The following is a 25,951-nucleotide window of genomic DNA, read 5'->3' as shown; positions in this document are numbered from 1 at the left end:
GATACAAGACAAGAGACTGGTTTCAGCATGTCCAGGGCCTCTGCAAAGAGACTGGTTTCAGCATGTCCAGGGCCTCTGCAAAGAGACTGGTTTCAGCATGTCCAGGGCCTCTGCAAAGAGACTGGTTTCAGCATGTCCAGGGCCTCTGCAAAGAGACTGGTTTCAGCATGTCCAGGGCCTCTGCAAAGAGACTGGTTTCAGCATGTCCAGGGCCTCTGCAAAGAGACTGGTTTCAGCATGTCCAGGGCCTCTGCAAAGAGACTGGTTTCAGCATGTCCAGGGCCTCTGCAAAGAGACTGGTTTCAGCATGTCCAGGGCCTCTGCAAAGAGACTGGTTTCAGCATGTCCAGGGCCTCTGCAAAGAGACTGGTTTCAGCATGTCCAGGGCCTCTGGACTGTATAGTTAAACCACAGTACACTCATTCTGTTGGTTACGAGTAGATCAATACAGTCTGTGCCATCATTCCACTCCACGGTGTGAAATGATAGTACAACCTGACTGACTGGTCAACATTGTACATCAAAAGTCATTTTGATCAGAACAAGTGGTTACAATGTGTTTCCCTGTAAATGTCAACAACGATCCCTGTTATGCAAGATATGTCAATGTACTAAACATTAGTTTATCAGTATCATGGCTCTATTGAGCAACACAAAGTTTATTATTGCATGCAATACAAATTTACTTTTACTTAATCATGCATAATCTTTGTGCTGATCCAGACCATTTGATCCAGACCACATTACAAATAGTTTTGAAACACAGTATTCAAGACAGGAGGATGGTAGCAATAAATGCTTTACAGTGTTCTCCTTGAGGCATCTATTGCTTTCAGTTATTAGGAAAGATGCATAATAGACATGTATACATGATAGTTTGATCTGGACAATGGTGGAAAAAACGAGGCGCATTAAAATAGGCAACCTAAAAATCAATGGTTCTTACAGAACGCATGAATCTGATGCTGTCCCAAATGGACCCCATTCTGTATAAAAGTGCACTACTTTTGACCAGATCCCCCCCCCCCCCCCCCCCCAAAAAAAATGTAGTTTAGGACACAAGCCTGAATAGAGTTTCCCCAAGAATACACACCTGTTTTTGCCAATCCAAAATGCAGCCTTTCAGTTTTTATTTTATTTAACTAGGCAAGTCAGTTAAGATTATTTTCAATGACGGCCTACTGGGGAACAGCGGGTTAAACTGCCTTGTTCAGGGGAACAGTGGGTTAACTGCCTTGTTCAGGGGCAGAACGACAGATTGTTACCTTGTCAGCTTGGGGGATTTGATCTTGCAACCTTTTGGTTACTAGTCCAATGTTCTAACCACTAGGTTACCCTGCCGCCTCTACACTCTAACCACTAGGTTACCCTGCCGCCTCTACACTCTAACCACTAGGCTACCCTGCCGCCCCTACACTCTAACCACTAGGCTACCCTGCCGCCTCTACACTCTAACCACTAGGCCACCCTGCCGCCCCTACACTCTAACCACTAGGCCACCCTGCTGCCCCTACTCTCTAACCACTAGGCCACCCTGCCGCCCCTACACTCTAACCACTAGGCCACCCTGCCGCCCCTACACTCCTGCCGCCCCTACACTCTAACCACTAGGCCACCCTGCCGCCCCTACACTCTAACCACTAGGCCACCCTGCTGCCCCTACTCTCTAACCACTAGGCCACCCTGCCGCCCCTACACTCTAACCACTAGGCCACCCTGCCGCCCCTCCACTCTAACCACTAGGCCACCCTGCTGCCCCTACTCTCTAACCACTAGGCCACCCTGCCGCCCCTACACTCTAACCACTAGGCCACCCTGCCGCCCCTACACTCCTGCCGCCCCTACACTCCTGCCGCCCCTACACTCTAACCACTAGGCTACCCTGCCGCCTCTACACTCTAACCACTAGACCACCCTTTGTTTCTGTGTGGTATTTTATGTCCAGCTGAGTGGTTCTTCCTTAGAACATACTATATTCTAAATACTCTTCCCTCTAAACAAAAAGGTTGATTATAGCTAATAATAACCTAAAAATTCCTTTAAAAAACAGATAACACACAAATCATGCATAATTGTTATTGCTTCTAAAAAATGTCTAATCAAATACATTATGGCTTGCTTTTTTTTTTTTTTACTAAATATATTCTGACCAAAAACAATTTGCATTCCAGACTGAGGTATCATTCTACGGGTATATTACAGAATACTGATATTACCCATTTATTTTATTGGTCACTGACTAACACGCTTCATGTCTGATTCTTTAAGTGTTCATTCTATAGAAAACAGTTTAGAATAGATGTTTATACATTTTCAATTCGAATCTCCCACTTAGTAGCCGAACTTGTCCCGTCTGTTTTTTTAGAAATCGATTTCTCTACAATTCTCTTTTAGTAAGCAAGCATCACTAGCTACTTTTCATGCGTGGCTGGTTATAATATCGGGCACCACAATCCCTCTTATATAAAGCTAATGCATATGAAGAGTACAATATTTATTTAATGGAAGACGTTGGTGATTTTGTTGTTTTCAAAACAACTTGTCACTTGTTCATACAATATTACAATATTAGATAAAAACAAGACAGGTTATGAGATAGCATATTGCACAGATCCCGGAAGGAAGGTGGATCACACGTGTTACAACCAAAACAGGTCAGAAATGTTTTTTTAAAGGATATCTGGGGCACAGCACAAAGTGACTGGCCCTAACTAACTACATCTACCCTCATTTGGTTCATACCATTCCATACCATACCATTCATACAACCTGTTGATAAGGTTATCGAAATCATTCTGGGAAAATGGGGGGCGGCGGCGAAGTATGAATTGTGTCCTGCGAATTTTGGTACAGTAGGTTTTATGACGCGTAGTCTAAAGGAAGGCATGTAATTCATTAACCTCCCTCTGTAGGACCCGGGACTAGTGTTATGTTGGCCTCTACGGCGTTTTCATCGTGTCGAAAAGCACCAACTGTCATGGTGCCAAACATGTCAATGAGGTAGAGAGATATTTCCAGCTTTTTCAGCCAATCACGTGGCTGCTAATCTAATCTCACAGAGCCAGATGAGTGTCTCAGAATATTGCATAATACTTGAAAGATCAAACTTTACTGCGTGGCTGTAATGTCTGGCCTGCGAGATTACAGGGGTCTACACCAGATCCTTGCTACAATGTCTACTGAAAGTTGAACTACATCTGTAAAAGGTTGGGGATAAGGGCATTCAGGAAAAACAACAAACCACTGATCCCAGTACATCTAGATCTATACCTAGATAAATTGATTATAAAAAAAAAAAATGGTGAATTGCCTCGGTTCAGACAACAGAAGAGTAGAGGTCAAATTGGGCGGTAAGACTACACAATTCCTGTTTGACCCCCAAGTTATGAAAGAAATGGGTTCCAACTACAAGGAGTGGTGGAGAGTAAGAATGCTGATCTAGGACCTGTCTATACAATCTGATTCAATCTGATCTAGGATCTGTCTATACATTATGATTCATTATGATCAAACTGAAAAGTCAAACTGATGCTAGATCAGCCCTCCTACTTTGAGACACTTTGTAGATACAGTTATCAACTGATCTACAGTTATCATCATTATTGGCTATAAGGAGAGGAGACGGACAGCTAGGTGAGGAGAGAGGAGACGGACAGCTAGGTGAGGAGAGAGGAGACGGACAGCTAGGTGAGGAGAGAGGAGACGGACAGCTAGGTGAGGAGAGAGGAGACGGACAGCTAGGTGAGGAGAGAGGAGACGGACAGCTAGGTGAGGAGAGAGGAGACGGACAGCTAGGTGAGGAGAGAGGAGACGGACAGCTAGGTGAGGAGAGAGGAGACGGACAGCTAGGTGAGGAGAGAGGAGACGGACAGCTAGGTGAGGAGAGAGGAGACGGACAGCTAGGTGAGGAGAGAGGAGACGGACAGCTAGGTGAGGAGAGAGGAGACGGACAGCTAGGTGAGGAGAGAGGAGACGGACAGCTAGGTGAGGAGAGAGGAGACGGACAGCTAGGTGAGGAGAGAGGAGACGGACAGCTAGGTGAGGAGAGAGGAGACGGACAGCTAGGTGAGGAGAGAGGAGACGGACAGCTAGGTGAGGAGAGAGGAGACGGACAGCTAGGTGAGGAGAGAGGAGACGGACAGCTAGGTGAGGAGAGAGGAGACGGACAGCTAGGTGAGGAGAGAGGAGACGGACAGCTAGGTGAGGAGAGAGGAGACGGACAGCTAGGTGAGGAGAGAGGAGACGGACAGCTAGGTGAGGAGAGAGGAGACGGACAGCTAGGTGAGGAGAGAGGAGACGGACAGCTAGGTGAGGAGAGAGGAGACGGACCCGGCCTGGGGCTGTATGTGTGGTAGCCAGTCTCTCCTGTAACCCACACATCCCCGGAGCGGTCCTTTCTTTAGTGAAGAGTGGCAGAGGTTGATATCTTGATCCATTGATGATGACAAGACTTTGATCCATCTCTGGTTTCAACAGCTGTGGAGCTTGACAGTTGGGTGATGGTGGCCTAAATCCAGACTTGTCTCACACGGACAGTTCCCCGACACCTGGCAGTCTGGCATGGGAGACCTGTTGTCCGCAGGACAGTTCCCCGACACCTGGCAGTCTGGCATGGGAGACCTGTTGTCCGCAGGACAGTGCCCCCACACCTGGCAGTCTGGCATGGGAGGCCTGTGGTCCACAGGACAGTTCCCCCACACCTGGCAGTCTGGCATGGGAGGCCTGTGGTCCACAGGACAGTTCCCCCACGTCTGGCATGGGAGGCCTGTGGTCCACAGGACAGTTCCCCCACACCTGGCAGTCTGGCACTCATTTAGTTTGCATCTGTTTTGGGAATTGAGAAATGTGAGAATAGTGCAATGAAAAAGCACAAAGCTAGCTACATATTATGACGGCTAGCTACATATTATGATGGCTAGCTACATATCATTAAGATGGCTCGCTACATATTATGATGGCTAGCTACATATCATTAAGATGGCTAGCTACATATCATTAAGATGGCTCGCTACATATTATGATGGCTAGCTACATATCATTATGATGGCTAGCTACATATCATTAAGATGGCTTATGATGGCTAGCCACATACCATTATGATGGCTAGCCACATACCATTATGATGGCTAGCCACATACCATTATGATGGCTAGCCACATACCATTATGATGGCTAGCCACATACCATTATGATGGCTAGCCACATACCATTATGATGGCTAGCCACATACCATTATGATGACTAGCCACATACCATTATGATGGCTGGCCACATACCATTATGATGGCTGGCCACATACCATTATGATGGCTGGCCACATACCATTAGGATGGCTGGCCACATACCATTAGGATGGCTGGCCACATACCATTAGGATGACTAGCCACATACCATTATGATGGCTGGCCACATACCATTAGGATGGCTGGCCACATACCATTAGGATGGCTGGCCACATACCATTAGGATGGCTGGCCACATACCATTAGGATGGCTGGCCACATACCATTAGGATGGCTGGCCACATACCATTAGGATGGCTGGCCACATACCATTAGGATGGCTGGCCACATACCATTAGGATGGCTGGCCACATACCATTAGGATGGCTGGCCACATACCATTAGGATGGCTGGCCACATACCATTAGGATGGCTGGCCACATACCATTAGGATGGCTGGCCACATACCATTAGGATGGCTGGCCACATACCATTAGGATGGCTGGCCACATACCATTAGGATGGCTGGCCACATACCATTAGGATGGCTGGCCACATACCATTAGGATGGCTGGCCACATACCATTAGGATGGCTGGCCACATACCATTAGGATGGCTGGCCACATACCATTAGGATGGCTGGCCACATACCATTAGGATGGCTGGCCACATACCATTATGATGGCTGGCCACATACCATTATGATGGCTGGCCACATACCATTATGATGGCTGGCCACATACCATTATGATGGCTAACTACATATCATTATGATGGCTAACTACATATCATTATGATGGCTAACTACATATCATTATGATGGCTAGCTACATATCATTATGATGACTAGCTACATATCATTATGATGGCTAGCTACATATCATTATGATGGCTAGCTACATATCATTATGATGGCTAACTACATATCATTATGATGGCTAACTACATATCATTATGATGGCTAACTACATATCATTATGATGGCTAACTACATATCATTATGATGGCTAACTACATATCATTATGACTAGCTACATATCATTATGACTAGCTACATATCATTATGATGGCTAACTACATATCATTATGATGGCTAACTACATATCATTATGATGGCTAACAACATATCATTATGATGGCTAACAACATATCATTATGACTAGCTACATATCATTATGATGGCTAACTACATATCATTATGACTAGCTACATATCATTATGGTTTAAAAGGACTGACCTTTGTCCAATGATGTACACGTTCAGATGTTGCACTGTCAGAGAAGATCTTGTCTAGAAGCTGGAGAGAAAGACTGGATGAACAAACAATACCCAATTTTAAAAAATATAGCTAGGAAATTAGCTAGCTATATAATTGCATAAACAACCTTTCACAAATGTCATCCAAATGATCTATTATGAAACATAAATATAGAAACCCGTGACATGCCCATAGTAAATCAGGGATACAACGGAAACCAATAGTTATTGCTACAGATGTTGAGTTGCTAGCTAGTAGCGAACTAAACTCCACGGTGAAGGTAGTTTGATGGACTTCACCAACGGAGTGGCACCGAGACGAGTCTCGTGAGGAATTTAGCTCTGACTAAATCGTTTCGCCCAAGGTCAATAATTATGAAAAACGCCCACCTTTTACCTTTGTTTGTCCTCTGTAGTTGCATGCATTTGTTTGCAGATATCCATACCATTTCAATACATGTTAATCAAATACAACCACTGACTGTTTGCTCAATGCAGTTGCTCTAAAATGTGAGAGGTCAAAGATGGCGGCCGTCAGGCACTTACCACAAATTCCTCATTCTGTACATGACTCTCCTTTACTGGTTTTTTTGTAAGGTCATTAGCAGAGCATACGTGATCCCAATTCTAGCTTCAAGGACGCTGGCAATTTGAAAAACAAAAAGTATACTGAACAAAAATATAAAAACGCAACATGTAAAGTGTTTCATGAACTGAAATAAAAGAGCACAGAAATTGTACATAGACACAGATTTGTTTACATCCCTGTTAGTGAGCATTTCTCCTACGCCAAGATAATCCATCCACCTGACAGGTGTGGCATATCAAGAAGCCGGTTAAAAAGCATGATCAATTACACAGGTGCACCATGTGCTGGGGACAATAAAAGGCCTGTTTAAACTTGAGACATGATCATTTTGAGATAGCGTGCAATTGTCATGCTGACTACAGGAATGTCCACCAGAGCTGTTGCCAGAGAATTTAATGTTCATTTCTCAGCCATAAGCCGCTCCACAAACGTTGTTTTAGACAATTTGGCAGTACGTCCAACCGGCCTCACAACCGCAGACCACGTGTAACCACGCCAGCCCAGGACCTCCACATCCGGCTTCTTCACCTGCGGGATCGTCTGAGACCAGCCACCCGGACAGCTGATGAAACTGTGGGTTTGCACAACCGAAGAATGTCTACAGAAACAGTCTGTGTGATCATTGACCTGACTGCAGTTCGGCGTCATAACCGACTTCAGTGGGCAAATCTTCACCTTCGACGGCCATTGGAATGCTGGAGAAGTGTGGGCTTCACGGATGAATCCCGTTTCAACTGTACCGGACAGATGGCAGACCGTGTATGGAGTCATGTGGGCCAGCAGTTTGCTGATGTCAATGTTGTGAACAGAGTGCCCCATGGTGGTGGTGGGGTTATGGTATGGGCAGGCCTAAGTCACGGAAAACAAACACAATTCCATTTTATCAATGTCAATTTGAATGCACAGAGATACCGTGAAGAGATCCTGAGGCCCATTATCGTGCCATTCATCCACCGCCATCACCTCATGTTTCAGCATGATAATGCAAGGCCCCATGTCACAAGGATCTGTAGGCAATCCCTGGAAGCTGAAAATGTCCCAGTTCTTCCAGGGCCTGCATACTCACCAGACATGTCACCCATTGAGCATGTTTGGGATGCTCTGGATTGACATGTATAACAGTGTGTTCCAGTTCCCACCAATATCCAGCAACTTCACACAGCCATTGAAGAGGAGTGGGACAACATTCCACAGGCCACAATCAACAGCCTGATCAACTAATGGTGTTCACACCAGATACTGACTGGTTTTCTGATCCACACCCCTATCTTTTTAAGGCATCTGTGATTAACAGATGCATATCTGTATTCCCAGTCATGTGAAATCCATAGATTAGGGCCTAATAAATCAATTTCAATTGACTGATTTCCAAATATATGAACTGAAACTCAGTAAAAAAATATTTTAAATTGTTGTGTTTGGATTGTTTGGTAAGTGTAAATCGTGCTGATTTATTTGCACTTTGAAAAATGTAAACGTACCATAGTTACATTGTTTAGCCGCGTCTATTCAGCTTCCAGGAATTGAGTCAGTGGAGAGCCCTAAAACAATGACGTCATATGAATTCTGCCATCTTTATGCACGTAGGTCAGTCGGTGGTTATATGGTATTTCATTACCGTTTATTGGGCGGTGGATTTCAGCCAACAAAAGGCACGCAACTACAGAGGACAAACAGGTACAAGTTAATACGGTAATTTACATTTAAAAAAAAAAATAAATAAAGTATTGACCTTGGACGAATCGATGTAGTCGGCGCTGAATTGCACAAAGCCGTCTGGTGAAGTTAATCAGAAACAGTCCTTCATTTCAATTGAATAGTTTAGTTCGCTGCTAGATATGCCGCGTCTATACAGTTCACAGTTAAACAAAGGGCTGAGTGCCCATCTCGCAAACACCGATCATCCAACCACCTATAGCTACGTTTAAAATACTACATTACTCATTAAAAGTACTCACTGAAAGACATCCAAGCCGCCACAAATCATCAGTAAACGCTAATGTCCCGGGTGTTGTCCGTCGGTCGTTGTACGAGTCCCGTGGATTTTTTTGCAAGCACAACGGTCTCCACCGTTCGACGCCATTTTTAAAAAACTCTCCCATCGCCAGAGATAATTTTGAGGAGATGGGGAAACTCCACTGAGCTGCGCGGTGCATTCTGGGACAGAGGAGCTGTCTCCTTCAAGGACTCTTCTTCAAAGCTCAAAAACATAACATTAACAGAAATTTAGTCAACAAGAAGTACATCACAAAATATTTTCCAAGATGTGAGATAATTAGTCTTGCTGTTTGTAATATTGTATAGCTCTAGAATGGTGACATTACGAGGAAAATAGGCACGTTTTTCGACTAATACCTTGACTTTGAGAAGGGATTTGCGTGACGAGTAGTTTAACAACCGCGGGGCAGCGGGATAACGTGAACGCGATTGGTCGACAGTCTGCCCGTTATATTTCAATCATTCATTGCCCAATGGACTTCCTATAAATTCAATTCAAAGGCTTTTATTGGCGTGGAAAACATGTCTACGTTGCACAACGCAAGTGAAATAGATCGTTAACAATCTCCTCCAATCTCATCCTTGCTCTAATATCTCTGGCATAGCTTTCTACGAAGATGCCGGGAAAAAACTGACACTCAAATCCTAAACCCCGCCCCTCAGTTTTCCTCCCATTACAAATAATGTAAAAAGGAGAAATACACGGAATAAAAATCTAAATGCAACAATTTAAGTTACAGTTCATATAAGTACATTTGTCAATTTGAAATTAATTAATTAAGCCCAAATCTGTGGATTTCACATGACTGGGAATACAGATATGCATCTATTGGTCACAGATACCTTAAAACAAAAAGGTAGTGGCGTGGATCAGAAGTGACCACCGTTTTCCTCATACAGCGCGACATCTCCTTCTCATAGAGTTGATCAGGCTGTTGATTGTGGCCTGTGGAATGTTGTCCCACTCCTCTTCAATGGCTGTGTGAAGTTGCTGGATATTGGCAGGAACTGGAACACACTGTTATACACGTAAATCCAGAGCATCCCAAACATGCTCAATGGGTGACATGTCTGGTGAGTATGCAGGCCAGGGAAGAACTGGGCCATTTTCATCTTCCAGGAATTGTGTACAGATCCTTGCGACATGGGGCCGTGCATTATCATGCTGAAACATGAGGTGATGGCGGTGGATGAATGGCACGATAATGGGCCTCAGGATCTCATCACTGTATCTCTGTGCATTCAAATTGCCATCGATAAAATGCAATTGTGTTCGTTGTCCGTGACTTATTCCTGCCCCATACCGTAACCCCACCGCCACCATGGGGCACTCTGTTCACAACATCATCAGCAAACCGCTCGCCCACACAAGCTGTCAGCCATCTGCCCGGTACAGTTGAAACTGGGATTCATCCGTGAAGAACACACTTCTTCAGCATGCCAGTGGCCATTGAAGGTGAGCATATGCCCACTGTCGTCAGTTACGACACTGAACTGCGGTGAGGTGAGGACGACGAGGACACAGATGAGCTTCTCTGAGTTTATGCAGAGCCACAGTTCCACCACCTGTTCGGTTGGCTGGTCTCAGACGAGCCCGCAAGTGAAGAAGCCCGGATGTGGAGGTTCTGGGCTGGCGTGGTTACACGTGGTCTGCGGTTGTGAGGCCAAATTCCCTAAAATGGTAGAGAAATAAACATTCAATTATCTGATGGACATTCCTGCAGTCAGCAAGCTAATTGCGTGCACCTGTGCACTGATCATGCTGTTTAATCAGCTTTTTGCTATGCAACACCTGTCAAGTGGATGGATTATCTTGGCAAAGGAGAAATACTAACAGGGATGTCAACAGATTCGTACACAAAATGAGAGAAAAAAAGCTTTTTTTGTGCTTAACGAACATTTCTGGGATCATTTATTTTTTTAGTTCATGAAACATGGGATGTTTTTGTGACGTTAATGCCGTCTTTTTGTATACATTAACTCCGCCGTGGTTTGCTGGACAAAGCCCATGAGGAAAATGAATGGCGTGTTTTTTTGTATAAACACCGACAATAATATCTGTGGTAAACACAGATCAGAACGCATCAGATGTCTTAAGCCTATGAGAATCTTTATCAGCTAACGTCACTTTGTGAATTTTGAAGAACGTAATAAAACAAAGCACATATAAAGGCTTCATAATTCATAAATGTCATGTTAACTGACTGCTGCCATCTCAGAACAAAACGTACAAGATCGCCTAAGCCCGTGTTAACCTCTGACCTTATTTCCGGGCATTAATTCTAAAAACCTATTCTTTTACCTATAGGGATGGCTGAACAAACCTGAGGTAACTTAATGCTGGGTTTTAGGACTACAAGCTGGCAATCTATATAGCCAGTCTTGGACATCCCAGACCTTGCTCGGAGCAACGTAAACTAAAAAGACGAACAGCGTACATGGATAAATATTATTAGGCCGTCTAAGTGTATGTGACCAATAAAATACAATTGGATTTGTAACAAGACAAAAAAATGTAACTTTGAGCAAGCATGGCACCTGTTTTATTTCAATCAAATAATTTGTTACAAGTCTAACATTTCACAGGATAACTTATTTTATAAATATATCGTACATTTGAGTTATGCTTGATTGGTCACGTTGATTAATATAACTAATTGATGATAAATAATCTCTACGTCCAGCATCCAAGGATCTGGTGAACCTAAAAAGTGCTACACAGGAATGTAGTATTTTCAGAATATGTCCATAATATAGCTGGCGCTAATAGGAGCGTTTCACCAGTGTTACTTATCACAGCCAATCACAACAATGGTGGATATTGGCCTATTGATTTCTCCCGCCGGAGCGGCATCCGTTGTTCTGTTCAGACTCCGGCTGTCATCTAATAGAAATCCTTCTCTTTTCCTGGTTGCTAATATTCTATACTGTTCGCTCAACTTTAGTTTTGTGCAAAAACAAGCACTGAATAGCGTAGGGAATCATTATACCGTCTAGAAATCGCTGAGAAATATCTCTTAAATAACAAAACAATATAGTTTTTTGAAGCTGGTGTACCAAAACTTTTTTTTTTTTTTTAAAAGGCTCAACACTGTCATTCCACTATTACGCCAGGTATATTATAAACATGCTCAAACTTGACCAAACATCCCGTGTACACAATCACAAATGAACGCTGGTACTGTCATACATTTGGCATTTCTGGTTCAAATACATAAATTAGAATGCTTTTTCACTTCCCCCATCAAAAAGTACCCGTCTAACCTGATGATAAATCAACAATAAAAACATGGAACAGTTTGGATCTTAAATATATTACAATGTCGCTCTTGGTTGATTCACAATGACTGAAATCTTCTTTTGATCATGGAGGTTTGTGTTACACTAGACTAGAGAGTCATTAGACCGGCTAGGGTCAGGACTGTCTGAGGCAGGTCATGAGACCCAGCTAGGATCAGGACTGTCTGAGGCAGGTCATGAGACCCAGCTAGGGTCAGGACTGTCTGAGGCAGGTCATGAGACCCAGCTAGGATCAGGACTGTCTGAGGCAGGTCATGAGACCCAGCTAGGATCAGGACTGTCTGAGGCAGGTCATGAGACCCAGCTAGGATCAGGACTGTCTGAGGCAGGTCATGAGACCCAGCTAGGATCAGGACTGTCTGAGGCAGGTCATTAGACCAGCTAGGATCAGGACTGTCTGAGGCAGGTCATGAGACCCAGCTAGGATCAGGACTGTCTGAGGCAGGTCATGAGACCCAGCTAGGATTAGGACTGTCTGAGGCAGGTCATGAGACCCAGCTAGGATCAGGACTGTCTGAGGCAGGTCATTAGACCGGCTAGGGTCAGGACTGTCTGAGGCAGGTCATTAGACCAGCTAGGATCAGGACTGTCTGAGGCAGGTCATTAGACCAGCTAGGATTAGGACTGTCTGAGGCAGGTCATTAGACCCAGCTAGAGGACTGAGTTTGGGAAACAAGTCGTTGCTCAGTGAGAAACGAAGGCACATCATTCCTCGTTAGCAATAACACATCGCACCTTAGAGAGAAACGTAGAGAGAAATGGACATATCTTTTACATCTGCATGTTCACACTAACAAAGCAAGCAGAAACACTTTTATATATAAAACGTTAGCTTAAATAAAGAGGATAGATTTGGCCTTTTCTGCCCTGGCTAACATCACAATAAAGCTATACTTTACATGGAACGACATGGAACATGGAACGGCTAAAATACTTTACATGGAACGACACCAAACATGTCTTTTACACGTCTTTAAACATGTTTTAAACATGTTTTATATGTCTTATGTCATGAAGGTGTTATAACACAGAGAGCATAGTACTGGAGGAGGAGTCAGAGAGAGAGCATAGTACTGGAGGAGGAGTCAGAGAGAGAGAGCGTAGTACTGGAGGAGGGGTCAGAGAGAGAGCATAGTACTGGAGGAGGAGTCAGAGAGAGAGCGTAGTACTGGAGGAGGGGTCAGAGAGAGAGCATAGTACTGGAGGAGTCAGAGAGAGAGCATAGTACTGGAGGAGGAGTCAGAGAGAGAGCATAGTACTGGAGGAGGAGTCAGAGAGAGAGCATAGTACTGGAGGAGGAGTCAGAGAGAGAGCGTAGTCCTGGAGGAGGGGTCAGAGAGAGAGCATAGTACTGGAGGAGGAGTCAGAGAGAGAGCATAGTACTGGAGGAGGAGTCAGAGAGAGAGCGTAGTACTGGAGGAGGAGTCAGAGAGAGAGCATAGTACTGGAGGAGGAGTCAGAGAGAGAGCATAGTACTGGAGGAGTCAGAGAGAGAGCGTAGTCCTGGAGGAGGGGTCAGAGAGAGAGCATAGTACTGGAGGAGGAGTCAGAGAGAGAGCATAGTACTAGAGGAGGAGTCAGAGAGAGAGCATAGTACTAGAGGAGGAGTCAGAGAGAGAGCATAGTACTAGAGGAGGAGTCAGAGAGAGAGCGTAGTCCTGGAGGAGGGGTCAGAGAGAGAGCATAGTACTGGAGGAGGAGTCAGAGAGAGAGCATAGTACTGGAGGAGGAGTCAGAGAGAGAGCATAGTACTAGAGGAGGAGTCAGAGAGAGAGCGTAGTCCTGGAGGAGGGGTCAGAGAGAGAGCATAGTACTGGAGAAGGAGTCAGAGAGAGAGCATAGTACTGGAGGAGGAGTCAGAGAGAGAGCGTAGTACTGGAGGAGGAGTCAGAGAGAGAGCATAGTACTGGAGGAGGAGTCAGAGAGAGAGAGCGTAGTACTGGAGGAGGGGTCAGAGAGAGAGCATAGTACTGGAGGAGGAGTCAGAGAGAGAGCGTAGTACTGGAGGAGGGGTCAGAGAGAGAGCATAGTACTGGAGGAGTCAGAGAGAGAGCATAGTACTGGAGGAGGAGTCAGAGAGAGAGCATAGTACTGGAGGAGGAGTCAGAGAGAGAGCATAGTACTGGAGGAGGAGTCAGAGAGAGAGCGTAGTCCTGGAGGAGGGGTCAGAGAGAGAGCATAGTACTGGAGGAGGAGTCAGAGAGAGAGCATAGTACTGGAGGAGGAGTCAGAGAGAGAGCGTAGTACTGGAGGAGGAGAGAGAGAGAGCATAGTACTGGAGGAGGAGTCAGAGAGAGAGCATAGTACTGGAGGAGTCAGAGAGAGCGTAGTCCTGGAGGAGGGGTCAGAGAGAGAGCATAGTACTGGAGGAGGAGTCAGAGAGAGAGCATAGTACTAGAGGAGGAGTCAGAGAGAGAGCATAGTACTAGAGGAGGAGTCAGAGAGAGAGCATAGTACTAGAGGAGGAGTCAGAGAGAGAGCGTAGTCCTGGAGGAGGAGTCAGAGAGAGAGCGTAGTACTGGAGGAGGAGTCAGAGAGAGAGCATAGTACTGGAGGAGGAGTCAGAGAGAGAGCATAGTACTAGAGGAGGAGTCAGAGAGAGAGCGTAGTCCTGGAGGAGGGGTCAGAGAGAGAGCATAGTACTGGAGGAGGAGTCAGAGAGAGAGCATAGTACTGGAGGAGGAGTCAGAGAGAGAGCGTAGTACTGGAGGAGGAGTCAGAGAGAGAGCATAGTACTGGAGGAGGAGTCAGAGAGAGAGCATAGTACTGGAGGAGGAGTCAGAGAGAGAGCATAGTACTGGAGGAGTCAGAGAGAGAGCGTAGTCCTGGAGGAGGGGTCAGAGAGAGAGCATAGTACTGGAGGAGGAGTCAGAGAGAGAGCATAGTACTGGAGGAGGAGTCAGAGAGAGAGCGTAGTCCTGGAGGAGGGGTCAGAGAGAGAGCATAGTACTGGAGGAGGAGTCAGAGAGAGAGCGTAGTCCTGGAGGAGGAGTCAGAGAGAGAGCATAGTACTGGAGGAGGGGTCAGAGAGAGAGCATAGTACTGGAGGAGGGGTCAGAGAGAGAGCATAGTACTGGAGGGGGGGTCAGAGAGAGAGCATAGTACTGGAGGAGGGGTCAGAGAGAGAGCATAGTCCTGAAGGAGGGGTCAGAGAGCCTCGGTAATAAACATTGAGATCTAGTTCAACCTTGACCGGTCTAAACAATAAATAAGGTTCCATCTCTCAGAGACGTGGTAAGAGTCAACATAAAACATCCCAAGGCACGCATGTATTCCCTTTAGTTTACAGAGCAGAAATAATTTTAAAAAACTACAACGTTATCTGTTCTACCAAATCCTTGGTCAGAGAGACAATAGTACTGGAGGAGGGGACACACACACACAGAGACAGAGAGGCAGAGAGAGACAGAGAGAGATAATAGTACTGGAGGAGGGGTCAGAGAGAGAATAGTACTGGAGGAGGGGTCAGAGAGAGAGCATAGTCCTGGAGGAGGTGTCAGAGAGAGCATAGTCCTGGAGGAGGAGTCAGAGAGAGAGCATAGTCCTGGAGGAGGAGTCAGAGAGAGAGCATAGTCCTGGAGGAGGAGTCAGAGAGAGCGCATAGTCCTGGAGGAGGAGTCAGAGAGAGCGCATAGTCCTGGAGGAGGAGTCAGAGAGAGAGCATAGTCCTGGAGGAGGAGTCAGAGAGAGCATAGTCCTGGAGGAGGGGTCAGAGAGAGAGCATAGTCCTGGAGGAGGGGTCAGAGAGAGAATAGTACTGGAGGAGGGGTCAGAGAGAGCGAGTGCATAGTGTTGAGATGGGTGTGAGGCTACGTCCAAAACGGCATCCTATTTGCCATGTAGTGCACTACTTTTGACTTGGGACCTAAACAAAATGAGTGCACTACATAACAGAGCCCTGTGGGCACTGGTCAAAAGTAGTGCACTACATAGGGAATAGGGTGCCATTTGGGACATAGCTTGGGTCTTGGTCCAACGGGCATTGTGAAGGTGGAGGGTCCAGCCAATCGGAAACAGTCCTGTCAGAATGGGGTCCAATCAGAGACAGTCCTGTCAGGAAGCCCATTAGTGTCTCAGTGCAGGAAGCGGATGCTCATCTTCTGTTCCACGTCCACCTTCTCCAGTACCTGAGGACGACAACAACACGGGCCATTAAGCACAAGATGAGACATTACCTCGGTCTAACAAGACCATCAACACCTGCAGTGATTAACATTATACTACATTACCTCAGGTTAACTCACAAACATTAACATTATACTACATTACCTCAGTTTAACTCACAAACATTAACATTATACTACATTACCTCAGGTTAACTAACAAACACACCTTCTCTAAATACCAACAGGGGACTCAACGCAACACAGTCAGTACTGTAGAACTGACAACATAATGTACATTTCAGGCAGACTGTGAATTAGAGGGGGCCCGGGGTCTCCCCTGAATGAGACATGGGTCCCACTAAATGCAACAAAGTCAAACTTGGATTAAAATGCAATTTGTACTGCTAGTGGTAAATATAAAAACATATTCCTAATTAAACAAACATCCCTAGCCCTCGATCATGGATAAATAATAATAATCTGTGTGGCTACACTAGTCATCCCTGGAGAGTCCCGTATCGAAGCCCCTTTTCAGGTTTCCCTGGCGGCTTTTGGTAGAGAAATGAACATTACATTGTCTGGCAACAGCTCTTGGTGAACATTCCTGCAGTCAGCATGCAAATTGCACACTCCCTCAAAACGTGAGACGTCGGTGGCATTTGTGTTGTGACAAATTTGCACAAAAGGGGCCTTTTAGTCCCCAGCACAAGGTGCACCTGTGTAATGATCATGCCGTTTAAATCAGCTTCTTGATATGCCACACCTGTCAGGGTGGATGGATTTTCTTGGCAAAGGAGAAATGCTCACAAACAGGGATGTAAACACACTGGTGAACAACATTTGAGATAAAAGCTTTTTTGTGTGTCTGAAAAAAGTCAGTCTCCCCCCCCCCCCCCAGCTCATGAAACATGGCACCAACACTGTGTATTCTTTTGTACAGGTAAAGACCCCATGGCAATCTCTGAATGTCATTACACTCGGTTGTTTTGTAACAGATGTCCCTTTCCATTCATCAAGTGACGTGTTCGTTCGGTGGCTGGAATTATTTTGAGGTGGACAAACGTGTGCTGGTAGCCTACTTTAAAAAATAAATAAAAATATTTGATTTTGATTTGTTTGACAAAAACAAAGATGAAAGCATCCTGACTAGGTGTGTTCATGTCAAATAAATTATACACCGCATATATATATATATATATAGATTATTTTTGTTGTTGCTAATTGCATCTTCACTCTTTGTTACACAGGAGGTCGTGTGCTGATAACGGCCCTGAACGCCACGGTATAATTCACACTGATTCTAGGTTAGGTAATAGTTCATGTTTCCAAATATACAAAATATAAAAGTTTCCAACCTTGATGAACTCATTAAAGGAAATGGAGTTGTCTCCATTCTGGTCGGCCTCCTGGATGGTCCTATCAGCGATGCTGCCCAGCTGCTCGTCAGAGATGTTCACACCAACCATCATTCTAAGAACCTGGAATAAACATGTTCACAGCAACCATCATTCTAAGAACCTGGAATAAACATGTTCACAGCAACCATCATTCTAAGAACCTGGAATAAACATGTTCACAGCAACCATCATTCTAAGAACCTGGAATAAACATGTTCACAGCAACCATCATTCTAAGAACCTGGAATAAACATGTTCACAGCAACCATCATTCTAAGAACCTGGAATAAACATGTTCACAGCAACCATCATTCTAAGAACCTGGAATAAACATGTTCACAGCAACCATCATTCTAAGAACCTGGAATAAACATGTTCACAGCAACCATCATTCTAAGAACCTGGAATAAACATGTTCACAGCAACCATCATTCTAAGAACCTGGAATAAACATGTTCACAGCAACCATCATTCTAAGAACCTGGAATAAACATGTTCACAGCAACCATCATTCTAAGAACCTGGAATAAACATGTTCACAGCAACCATCATTCTAAGAACCTGGAATAAACATGTTCACAGCAACCATCATTCTAAGAACCTGGAATAAACATGTTCACAGCAACCATCATTCTAAGAACCTGAAATATGTTGACAAAGTTCCCTAGGGTCTAAAATGTACAGTTCTCTAAGTCTTAACACCAGAGATGTTAAGTACAAGATGACCTAAATGTAGTATACATAAATAATGAATATAAGTGAAAAAAAACAATACAAAAAAAAAAAAAAAAAAACTTTTCTGGTAATAATTCAGGCTTGAAATTCCAGTGTTCATGTGGGGGGGGGGGGGGGGGGGGGTGTGTAAGCACTCAAGGCAGGTGCATGATATAAAGAATGTTAGGCAGCCATTTTGTTTTCAAAACAAGAAATCAGCTTCTCCGGAGTCACTGAACCTCGAAATTACAGTGATTGTAGTCCGACAAACAGGTTTCATTGGGCACTGCCCACCTAGACACCCAGGTCGTACATCATCGGGCACTGCCCACCTAGACACACAGGTCGTACATCATTGGGCACTGCCCACCTAGACACCCAGGTCGTACATCATCGGGCACTGCCCACCTAGACACACAGGTCGTACATCATTGGGCACTGCCCACCTAGACACACAGGTCGTACATCATTGGGCACTGCCCACCTAGACACCCAGGTCGTACATCATCGGGCACTGCCCACCTAGACACCCAGGTCGTACATCATCGGGCACTGCCCACCTAGACACCCAGGTCGTACATCATCGGGCACTGCCCACCTAGACACACAGGTCGTACATCATTGGGCACGGCCCACCTAGACACACAGGTCGTACATCATCGGGCACTGCCCACCTAGACACACAGGTCGTACATCATTGGGCACGGCCCACCTAGACACACAGGTCGTACATCATTGGGTACTGCCCACCTAGACACACAGGTCGTACATCATCGGGCACTACCTACCTAGACACACAGGTCGTACATCATTGGGCACTGCCCACCTAGACACACAGGTCGTACATCATTGGGCACTGCCCACCTAGACACACAGGTCGTACATCATTGGGCACTGCCCACCTAGACACACAGGTCGTACATCATTGGGCACTGCCCACCTAGACACACAGGTCGTACATCATTGGGCACTGCCCACCTAGACACACAGGTCGTACATCATTGGGCACTGCCCACCTAGACACACAGGTCGTACATCATTGGGCACTGCCCACCTAGACACACAGGTCGTACATCATTGGGCACTACCTACCTAGACACACAGGTCGTACATCATTGGGCACGGCCCACCTAGACACACAGGTCGTACATCATTGGGCACTGCCCACCTAGACACACAGGTCGTACATCATTGGGCACTGCCCACCTAGACACACAGGTCGTACATCATTGGGCACGGCCCACCTAGACACACAGGTCATACATCATTGGGCACTGCCCACCTAGACACACAGGTCGTACATCATTGGGCACGGCCCACCTAGACACACAGGTCGTACATCATTGGGCACTGCCCACCTAGACACACAGGTCATACATCATTGGGCACGGCCCACCTAGACACACAGGTCGTACATCATCGGGCACTACCTACCTAGACACACAGGTCGTACATCAGTGGACACTACCCAGCCAATACAAGGAGAGATTGCAGAAGAGGAGGGTTGCACAAAAAGTAGCCCAAAACATTTAGCTGGGGTTGGAAAGTTACACAATTGTCTCAGTACATGGCAACTTCCCCTTCCTTTGAAGTGAAATGTTCTACAAGTTCAGTAATAAAATATTCTGATCACTAAAAGAGCCCTTTCTTCCTTGGCAGTGTCTATATTTACTCCAGTAGGCTCAGATTACAACATGACTTGCATAACAAATCTAAGACAAAGGTCTCTCTGTTTTCAGCAAAGGCAGAAAAAGGGAGTCTCTCTCCCTTGGAGCTTGTTCTTCAGCTCTAGTGTAGATCTATGTATTTATTCTCCTGATACATACTCCACAACAGTAACGCCCCGATTCTCCGATGACAATACGCTGTTAAAGTCTTGAGACTTACCGCCTAAAAACATCAGACTTTAAAAAAATATAAATAAAAATGTTGGGCAGCCCCCAAGAGTGTGTAATTTGAACCCTGACCCCATCCTGACCTGTAGCAGCTCGTCACGGGAGATCTTATCATCTCTGTCCAGGTCGTACAGCCTGAAAGCAACTGGAGAAGAGATGGAAGAATTTAAATGTTAAGTCATCATTTCAAAAAGCATTTTAACATCCATCATCAAAATAAAGTCAAGCTCTTTTTAAATAAAGAATAGTGGAAGAAGGTGATAGAGAAATAGTCAAGTGTTCTGGGATCCAAGCTAGATGTGCCCAGACTGTTTGTGCCGTCTTGTTGACAAGTTGACAAGACAGTACAAAACACACCTGTGACCAGGCTAGGGCCTAGCCTCTGACTCACAGAGCAGTTTATTGCTCCTGCTGTTGAGCGGCTCAGAGGCAGTGGGGTCCTTGTTCTTCTCGTTGTCTTCTATGGGACGGAAGTGAGCCAGAGTCCTCATGAAGCCCCTGAAGTTCACCTGGTCTTCCCTGTCCGACCAAGTGGGGTGAAAGTAACAGTTACTTACGCCCATCAATAAATAATCCAGCATCACAGTCAAATAACAATTACTCCAGTCAACCACCACTCAAATCGGTAGGCTATAACCGAGGCCTACATAAAAGACTGAGCATCATTTCTAGGGTACGGTAGTGAAAGCTTAAACTGTATAATTTGCTTCCTAGCCATACAGTAAAACAGTCCTTCACTAAGTTAAGACTCGAGGTCACTACACCTCAGACCAATGCGACCCTCTTCTACCAGGCCGTTCATTCTGGCACGCACGTCTCAGTCTAACCTGACAGACAGACGTGGGTCATTCGTTGAGAAGCGCCTTGAACAAACACACAAAACCATGTCGGTGTGATGCCACTGACAGCTAAGTCAATTACAGTGTAATGGTACACGTCCACACTGCAGACAACAGACCCCTGTCCCGATTGGACAGCTGTTCTCCAGTCATGCTCTAGCCTGGTTCAAGATCCATTTGTGCCTTCTTACTAAATTCTATGGTGAAAATAACCATACAAGTGGTCAAGACAGCACAAAATAGATCTAGGACCAGGCTATAATGCTACAATCTGCAGTGGAACTGCAGTGAACCAGACTAGCTCTAGACTCCAGAGGATCAGTAACCACTGTAAGCCACAGCTAAATTGAAGTCGCCTACACACTGGTCGTGTTGGGAATGTAATGATAGAAGCCGATCTAAGTGATGTTGTCAATAAAACACAGAACTTTCATGTCCATTTCAAAGATCCAGAACCACCATGTGAACACAGAAACTAGCTTTAAAATGTGCCGTTTTCTCTTAAACTTTTAAATAGTTGTCAAATACACACAAACCATTCATTTGTAACCCTGTTCCAACAAAATAAATGTTTAACATATGTTTAATGTATTACTAAAAATGGTTGTTGTTGGTGTTGTTGTAATGAGTGACTCCCGGCTATGTGCAACCTTGAGGAAAACAGTGAAGGGCACAGAGACGACTCACCCCTCAGGAAAGAAGGCATTGATGATTCTGTCTCCCAGAGGATTGATGGCCAACTCTGGTATCCGTTGGAAATCCTCCCGACTGCACAAACCAGACAGACGGTGTGAGGACAGTTAAGATGAACACCGTGACAACAAAATGGAATGTTGATCTATAAAAGGTCTCGGAGGCGAAGAATTAGTCCCCACATCAACACTACCTGATAAACAGGCAGATATCCCTGACAGGACACGGAATAGTGTGATGATTTAACAATGATCCAAATGTTCATTTGGCCGTATGCTTTGATTCCAAATGTTGACTCGCTGCGTCTTGAACAGTCAAATCGGCATTGAGAGTCTGCTTGGGTGAGCAGACGTGGCCAAGGTGGTGTGTGTGTGTCTGCGGGTGAGGTATTCAGCTCAGGGGAGCGGACGTGGCCAAGGTGGTGTGTGTGTGTCTGCGGGTGAGGTATTCAGCTCAGGGGAGCGGACGTGGCCAAGGTGGTGTGTGTGTGTCTGCGGGTGAGGTATTCAGCTCAGGGGAGCGGACGTGGCCAAGGTGGTGTGTGTGTGTCTGCGGGTGAGGTATTCAGCTCAGGGGAGCGGACGTGGCTGTAGTGTTGTGTCAACTGATGAATGATTAAGACCCAAGTCACCTTGGATTCACCACACTGGCTTTAGCCAGGCCCACTGTATACCATAATGCAGACTGGATGCTTCGGTGAGAGAGGACACAGAACTGGCTATGTGTAAACAGGCAAGTAGTGTGCCTACATTCAAGTGTTTACAGTCATGTAGTGACCTGAAACGGACCCACACCCCAGCTTAATAGTAACATTTCAAAGACACTGGTGAAAATGGGAGTAAAATGTGTGGCTGAGAGAGAGAGAGGAGTGCTGTGATTTAAAAGGTGACCATTTTTCCTCTGAAGGTCCGAGAGGGAGGGAACATTGAGAACAGTCAACACGGTCTATCTAGTCTAACGCTTGCTGTCAGGCCTGCACTAGATCTGACGGGAGGAGATGTCTACGCAGTGAGGTCCAGTCACACAGACTCAAGCAACTGCTGCTGTTGATATTGCAAACAGTGTTGTCAGACTAGACCGACACCCAGGACAGAAAAATATATATATGGTTCTAGACTTCTTACCCAGTGGTAAAATACACCACTGTAGGTTAGGCCCGACACGGAACCCAAACCATTGTGCATAAATGTATTTTGGAATGCTCGCGCACGTGATGCGGGCGGTGTCGTCAGGATATGAGCCAAGAGCCTTTTGTCCAACGGAATTGTGTGCGCACAGAACGGAGTCTACAAACTTCAAAAATGTGCACGCAATTTTCAAAACCACACGGGCTCAGAATATACTTGCATTGCCACTTTCAAGTAGGGGAAATGGTCACTTGCCTCTCAGCGATATTCACTGGTTGGCAGACAGTTTCCCTGCATATTACTCAGTTGGCTCCGATGATGTTACAGGGGAAGCAAATGTTGGCAGGAAGGGTAATCATGAACCAATGTCTTGCAGACATCTCATATCCACCTTCTGGTTATTTCAGTAGTTACTGAGTGTTTCACAAAGCATTTCACACACACACGTCAGTATATGTGTATATGCCAGTGTTGCTGTTGGATGGTACTGTACCTGAGCGTGCCGTTCTCTCCTTTGTCCAAACTGGTAAAGCGACTGTAGAGCCGAGTGATCTGGCTGTGGGAAACTGCAGAGAAACACAAAGTGACAAGATTGTTGGGACTATGTTTTTTCTAAATGCCTCACGTCTCAACATACTACAACCTTTTAAACACAAATGAGTACAATAATGTAGCGTACTAATAGCACCGAGTTTACTAAACGCTACTTTTGAGGAAAAAAAAACGTCCTTACTACGTGTGGTTGTCTCACCTAGATGGGTGCACGAACTAAGTCACACTGGATAAAAGCGCCTGCTAAAGTACAACAACAACTAAAATAATGTAACCGAGAAGGAAATGTATAGTTTGTCTCTTTTTTAAAATGTTTATCAACCAAAATGTGTTCATAATTTAAAGCAGCTAACGTTAGTTTGTTTCTTCGCTGTGATCTCCTGGAATAACGCATATGTATGGGGTTTAGTACAGACCAGGCACCAGATAGAGAACAGTGTTAAGTCACACTATAATAACGACATGTCTCTGTTCAGTCCACAGATCAGCTCATTTCAAGGGACAAGAGAAACACATAACACCTCACCACAACACACTAACTAGTACTGGTGTAATGTACAAACACTAATCCAACTAGCTAAAAAAAAGATACAGTTAACCAGGTTACTCTAGAGTGCGAGTTTGTCATCTAACTGCTAGTTGACTACAGACTACAGTAGAGACAATAATGCTATCTAGCGAGTTAGTTAGCACTGCGTTGACCAGCTAGTTAACAGGCATTGGTAAAAGTGGCCCATTTGACTTACAGCCGGTCTCTTTTTTAATTTCTTCAATCTCCTCCTCTCTCAGTAACGTTGACGCTCTGGATCCCATTGTAATGAGCTTGCTGATTCGTGCTAACTAACTAAAAGCTGGGTACAAGAACGTGTCTATCTGTGGTTTTACGTTGAATCCTACTGTTGTTGATGATAATATCCTTGTGATCTTTTTTTTTAAATGATTCCGAGTTTGACTCTCAAAACAGCTGACCGGATAGATGTCCACTTGGTGTTGTGTTTTCAACACTGAAAACCACTAGTCGGGACACTCTGTAGACAGCGTTTCTCCCGGTGGGCGGTGGTATAGCTCACCGGTGGGCGGCGGTATAGCTCACCGGTGGGCGGTGGTATATGACACGGTGGGGGGCGGTACAGCTCACCGGTGGGCGGTGGTACATGACACGGTGGGGGGCGGTACAGCTCACCGGTGGGCGGTGGTACATGACACGGTGGGGGGCGGTACAGCTCACCGATGGGCGGTGGTACATGACACAGTGGGGGGCGGTACAGCTCACCGGTGGGCGGTGGTACATGACACGGTGGGGTGCGGTACAGCTCACCGGTGGGCGGTGGTACATGACACGGTGGGGGGTATATCTCAGCTCACACCCAGCAGAGAGGTGACGTTGGCCCATGTAACGGATGTGAAACGGCTAGCTTAGTTAGCGGTGGTGCGCGCTAAATAGCGTTTCAATCGGTGACGTCACTTGCTCTGAGACCTTGAAGTAGTGGTACCCCTTTGCTCTGCAAGGGCCGCGGCTTTTGTGGAGCGATGGGTAATGATGCTTCGTGGGTGACTGTTGTTGATGTGTGCAGAGGGTCCCTGGTTCGCGAGGGGACGGTCTAAAGTTATACTGTTACACCCACACAGTGAAATGACAGATTTGAGAACAATGACAATTTATGTCAAACCAACTTCTAAGTGTTCTCCTGTGTGTCTTGTTGCATTTCAATAGAATACAGAATAAACCAAATATGTCCACGTCTATATTTGAACACTGTACTGTTTTCTAAATAAATATAATGTTTTTTATATTTTCTTATATTATATAAATAAATAAATAAAAAACTGCATTGAGAACAAGCCGAGTACTAGTGATGGGAATTTCGGCTCGTCCAGTCGTCCAGTCGACTCGTTCAGTCGTCCAGTCGACTCGTTGAGTCGACTCGTTCAGTCGTCCAGTCGACTCGTTCAGTCGTCCAGTCGACTCGTTGAGTCGACTCGTTCAGTCGTCCAGTCGACTCGTTCAGTCGTCCAGTCGACTCGTTCCGTCGACTCGTTCAGTCGTCCAGTCGACACGTTCAGTCGTCCAGTCGACTCGTCCAGTCGACTCGTTCAGTCGTCCAGTTGACTCGTTCAGTCGTCCAGTCGACTCGTCCAGTCGACTCGTTCAGTCGTCCAGTCGACTCGTTCAGTCGTCCAGTCGACTCGTCCAGTCGACTCGTTCAGTCGTCCAGTCGACTTTGTTCAGTCAAAAAATTTAATCCTCCGACTCATTTCGT

The 25,951-nt window shown here is 45.6% G+C and overlaps 1 protein-coding gene and 2 long non-coding RNA genes across 4 annotated transcripts; 1 reads left to right on the top strand and 2 right to left on the bottom strand.

Moving 5' to 3' along the window:
- Window positions 1–2,479: 2,479 nt before the first annotated feature.
- LOC110505989 (uncharacterized) lies at window positions 2,480–9,436 on the bottom strand. The gene is made up of 3 exons (XR_002470920.3): window positions 9,028–9,436; window positions 6,461–6,520; window positions 2,480–4,824 (listed from the first exon to the last, which is right to left on the bottom strand). It is a non-coding gene; the product is annotated as an uncharacterized LOC110505989 (long non-coding RNA).
- LOC149972160 (uncharacterized) lies at window positions 8,621–18,216 on the top strand. The gene is made up of 2 exons (XR_016492074.1): window positions 8,621–8,746; window positions 17,721–18,216. It is a non-coding gene; the product is annotated as an uncharacterized LOC149972160 (long non-coding RNA).
- On the bottom strand, window positions 11,588–24,806 carry LOC110505988 (calcineurin B homologous protein 1). 2 transcript variants are annotated; one of them, XM_021585458.3, is made up of 7 exons: window positions 24,437–24,806; window positions 23,632–23,704; window positions 22,006–22,086; window positions 20,871–20,998; window positions 20,563–20,624; window positions 17,829–17,951; window positions 11,588–16,494 (listed from the first exon to the last, which is right to left on the bottom strand). In XM_021585458.3, the coding sequence occupies exons 1-7, from the start codon at window positions 24,501–24,503 to the stop codon at window positions 16,441–16,443; spliced, it is 588 nt and encodes a 195-aa protein (XP_021441133.1). In that variant the 5' UTR covers window positions 24,504–24,806; the 3' UTR covers window positions 11,588–16,440. The 2 variants fall into 2 exon arrangements, with proteins under 2 accessions (XP_021441133.1, XP_090077511.1); XM_090221385.1 differs by lacking the exons at window positions 11,588–16,494; window positions 17,829–17,951 and adding an exon at window positions 18,352–18,511.
- Window positions 24,807–25,951: the final 1,145 nt, after the last annotated feature.

The sequence above is a fragment of the Oncorhynchus mykiss genome, chromosome 25, assembly GCF_057628025.1.
Source record: "Oncorhynchus mykiss isolate SJ-2025 chromosome 25, ASM5762802v1, whole genome shotgun sequence".
Taxonomy (NCBI): domain Eukaryota; kingdom Metazoa; phylum Chordata; class Actinopteri; order Salmoniformes; family Salmonidae; genus Oncorhynchus; species Oncorhynchus mykiss.
This window is presented reverse-complemented; position numbering and strand designations above follow the sequence as displayed.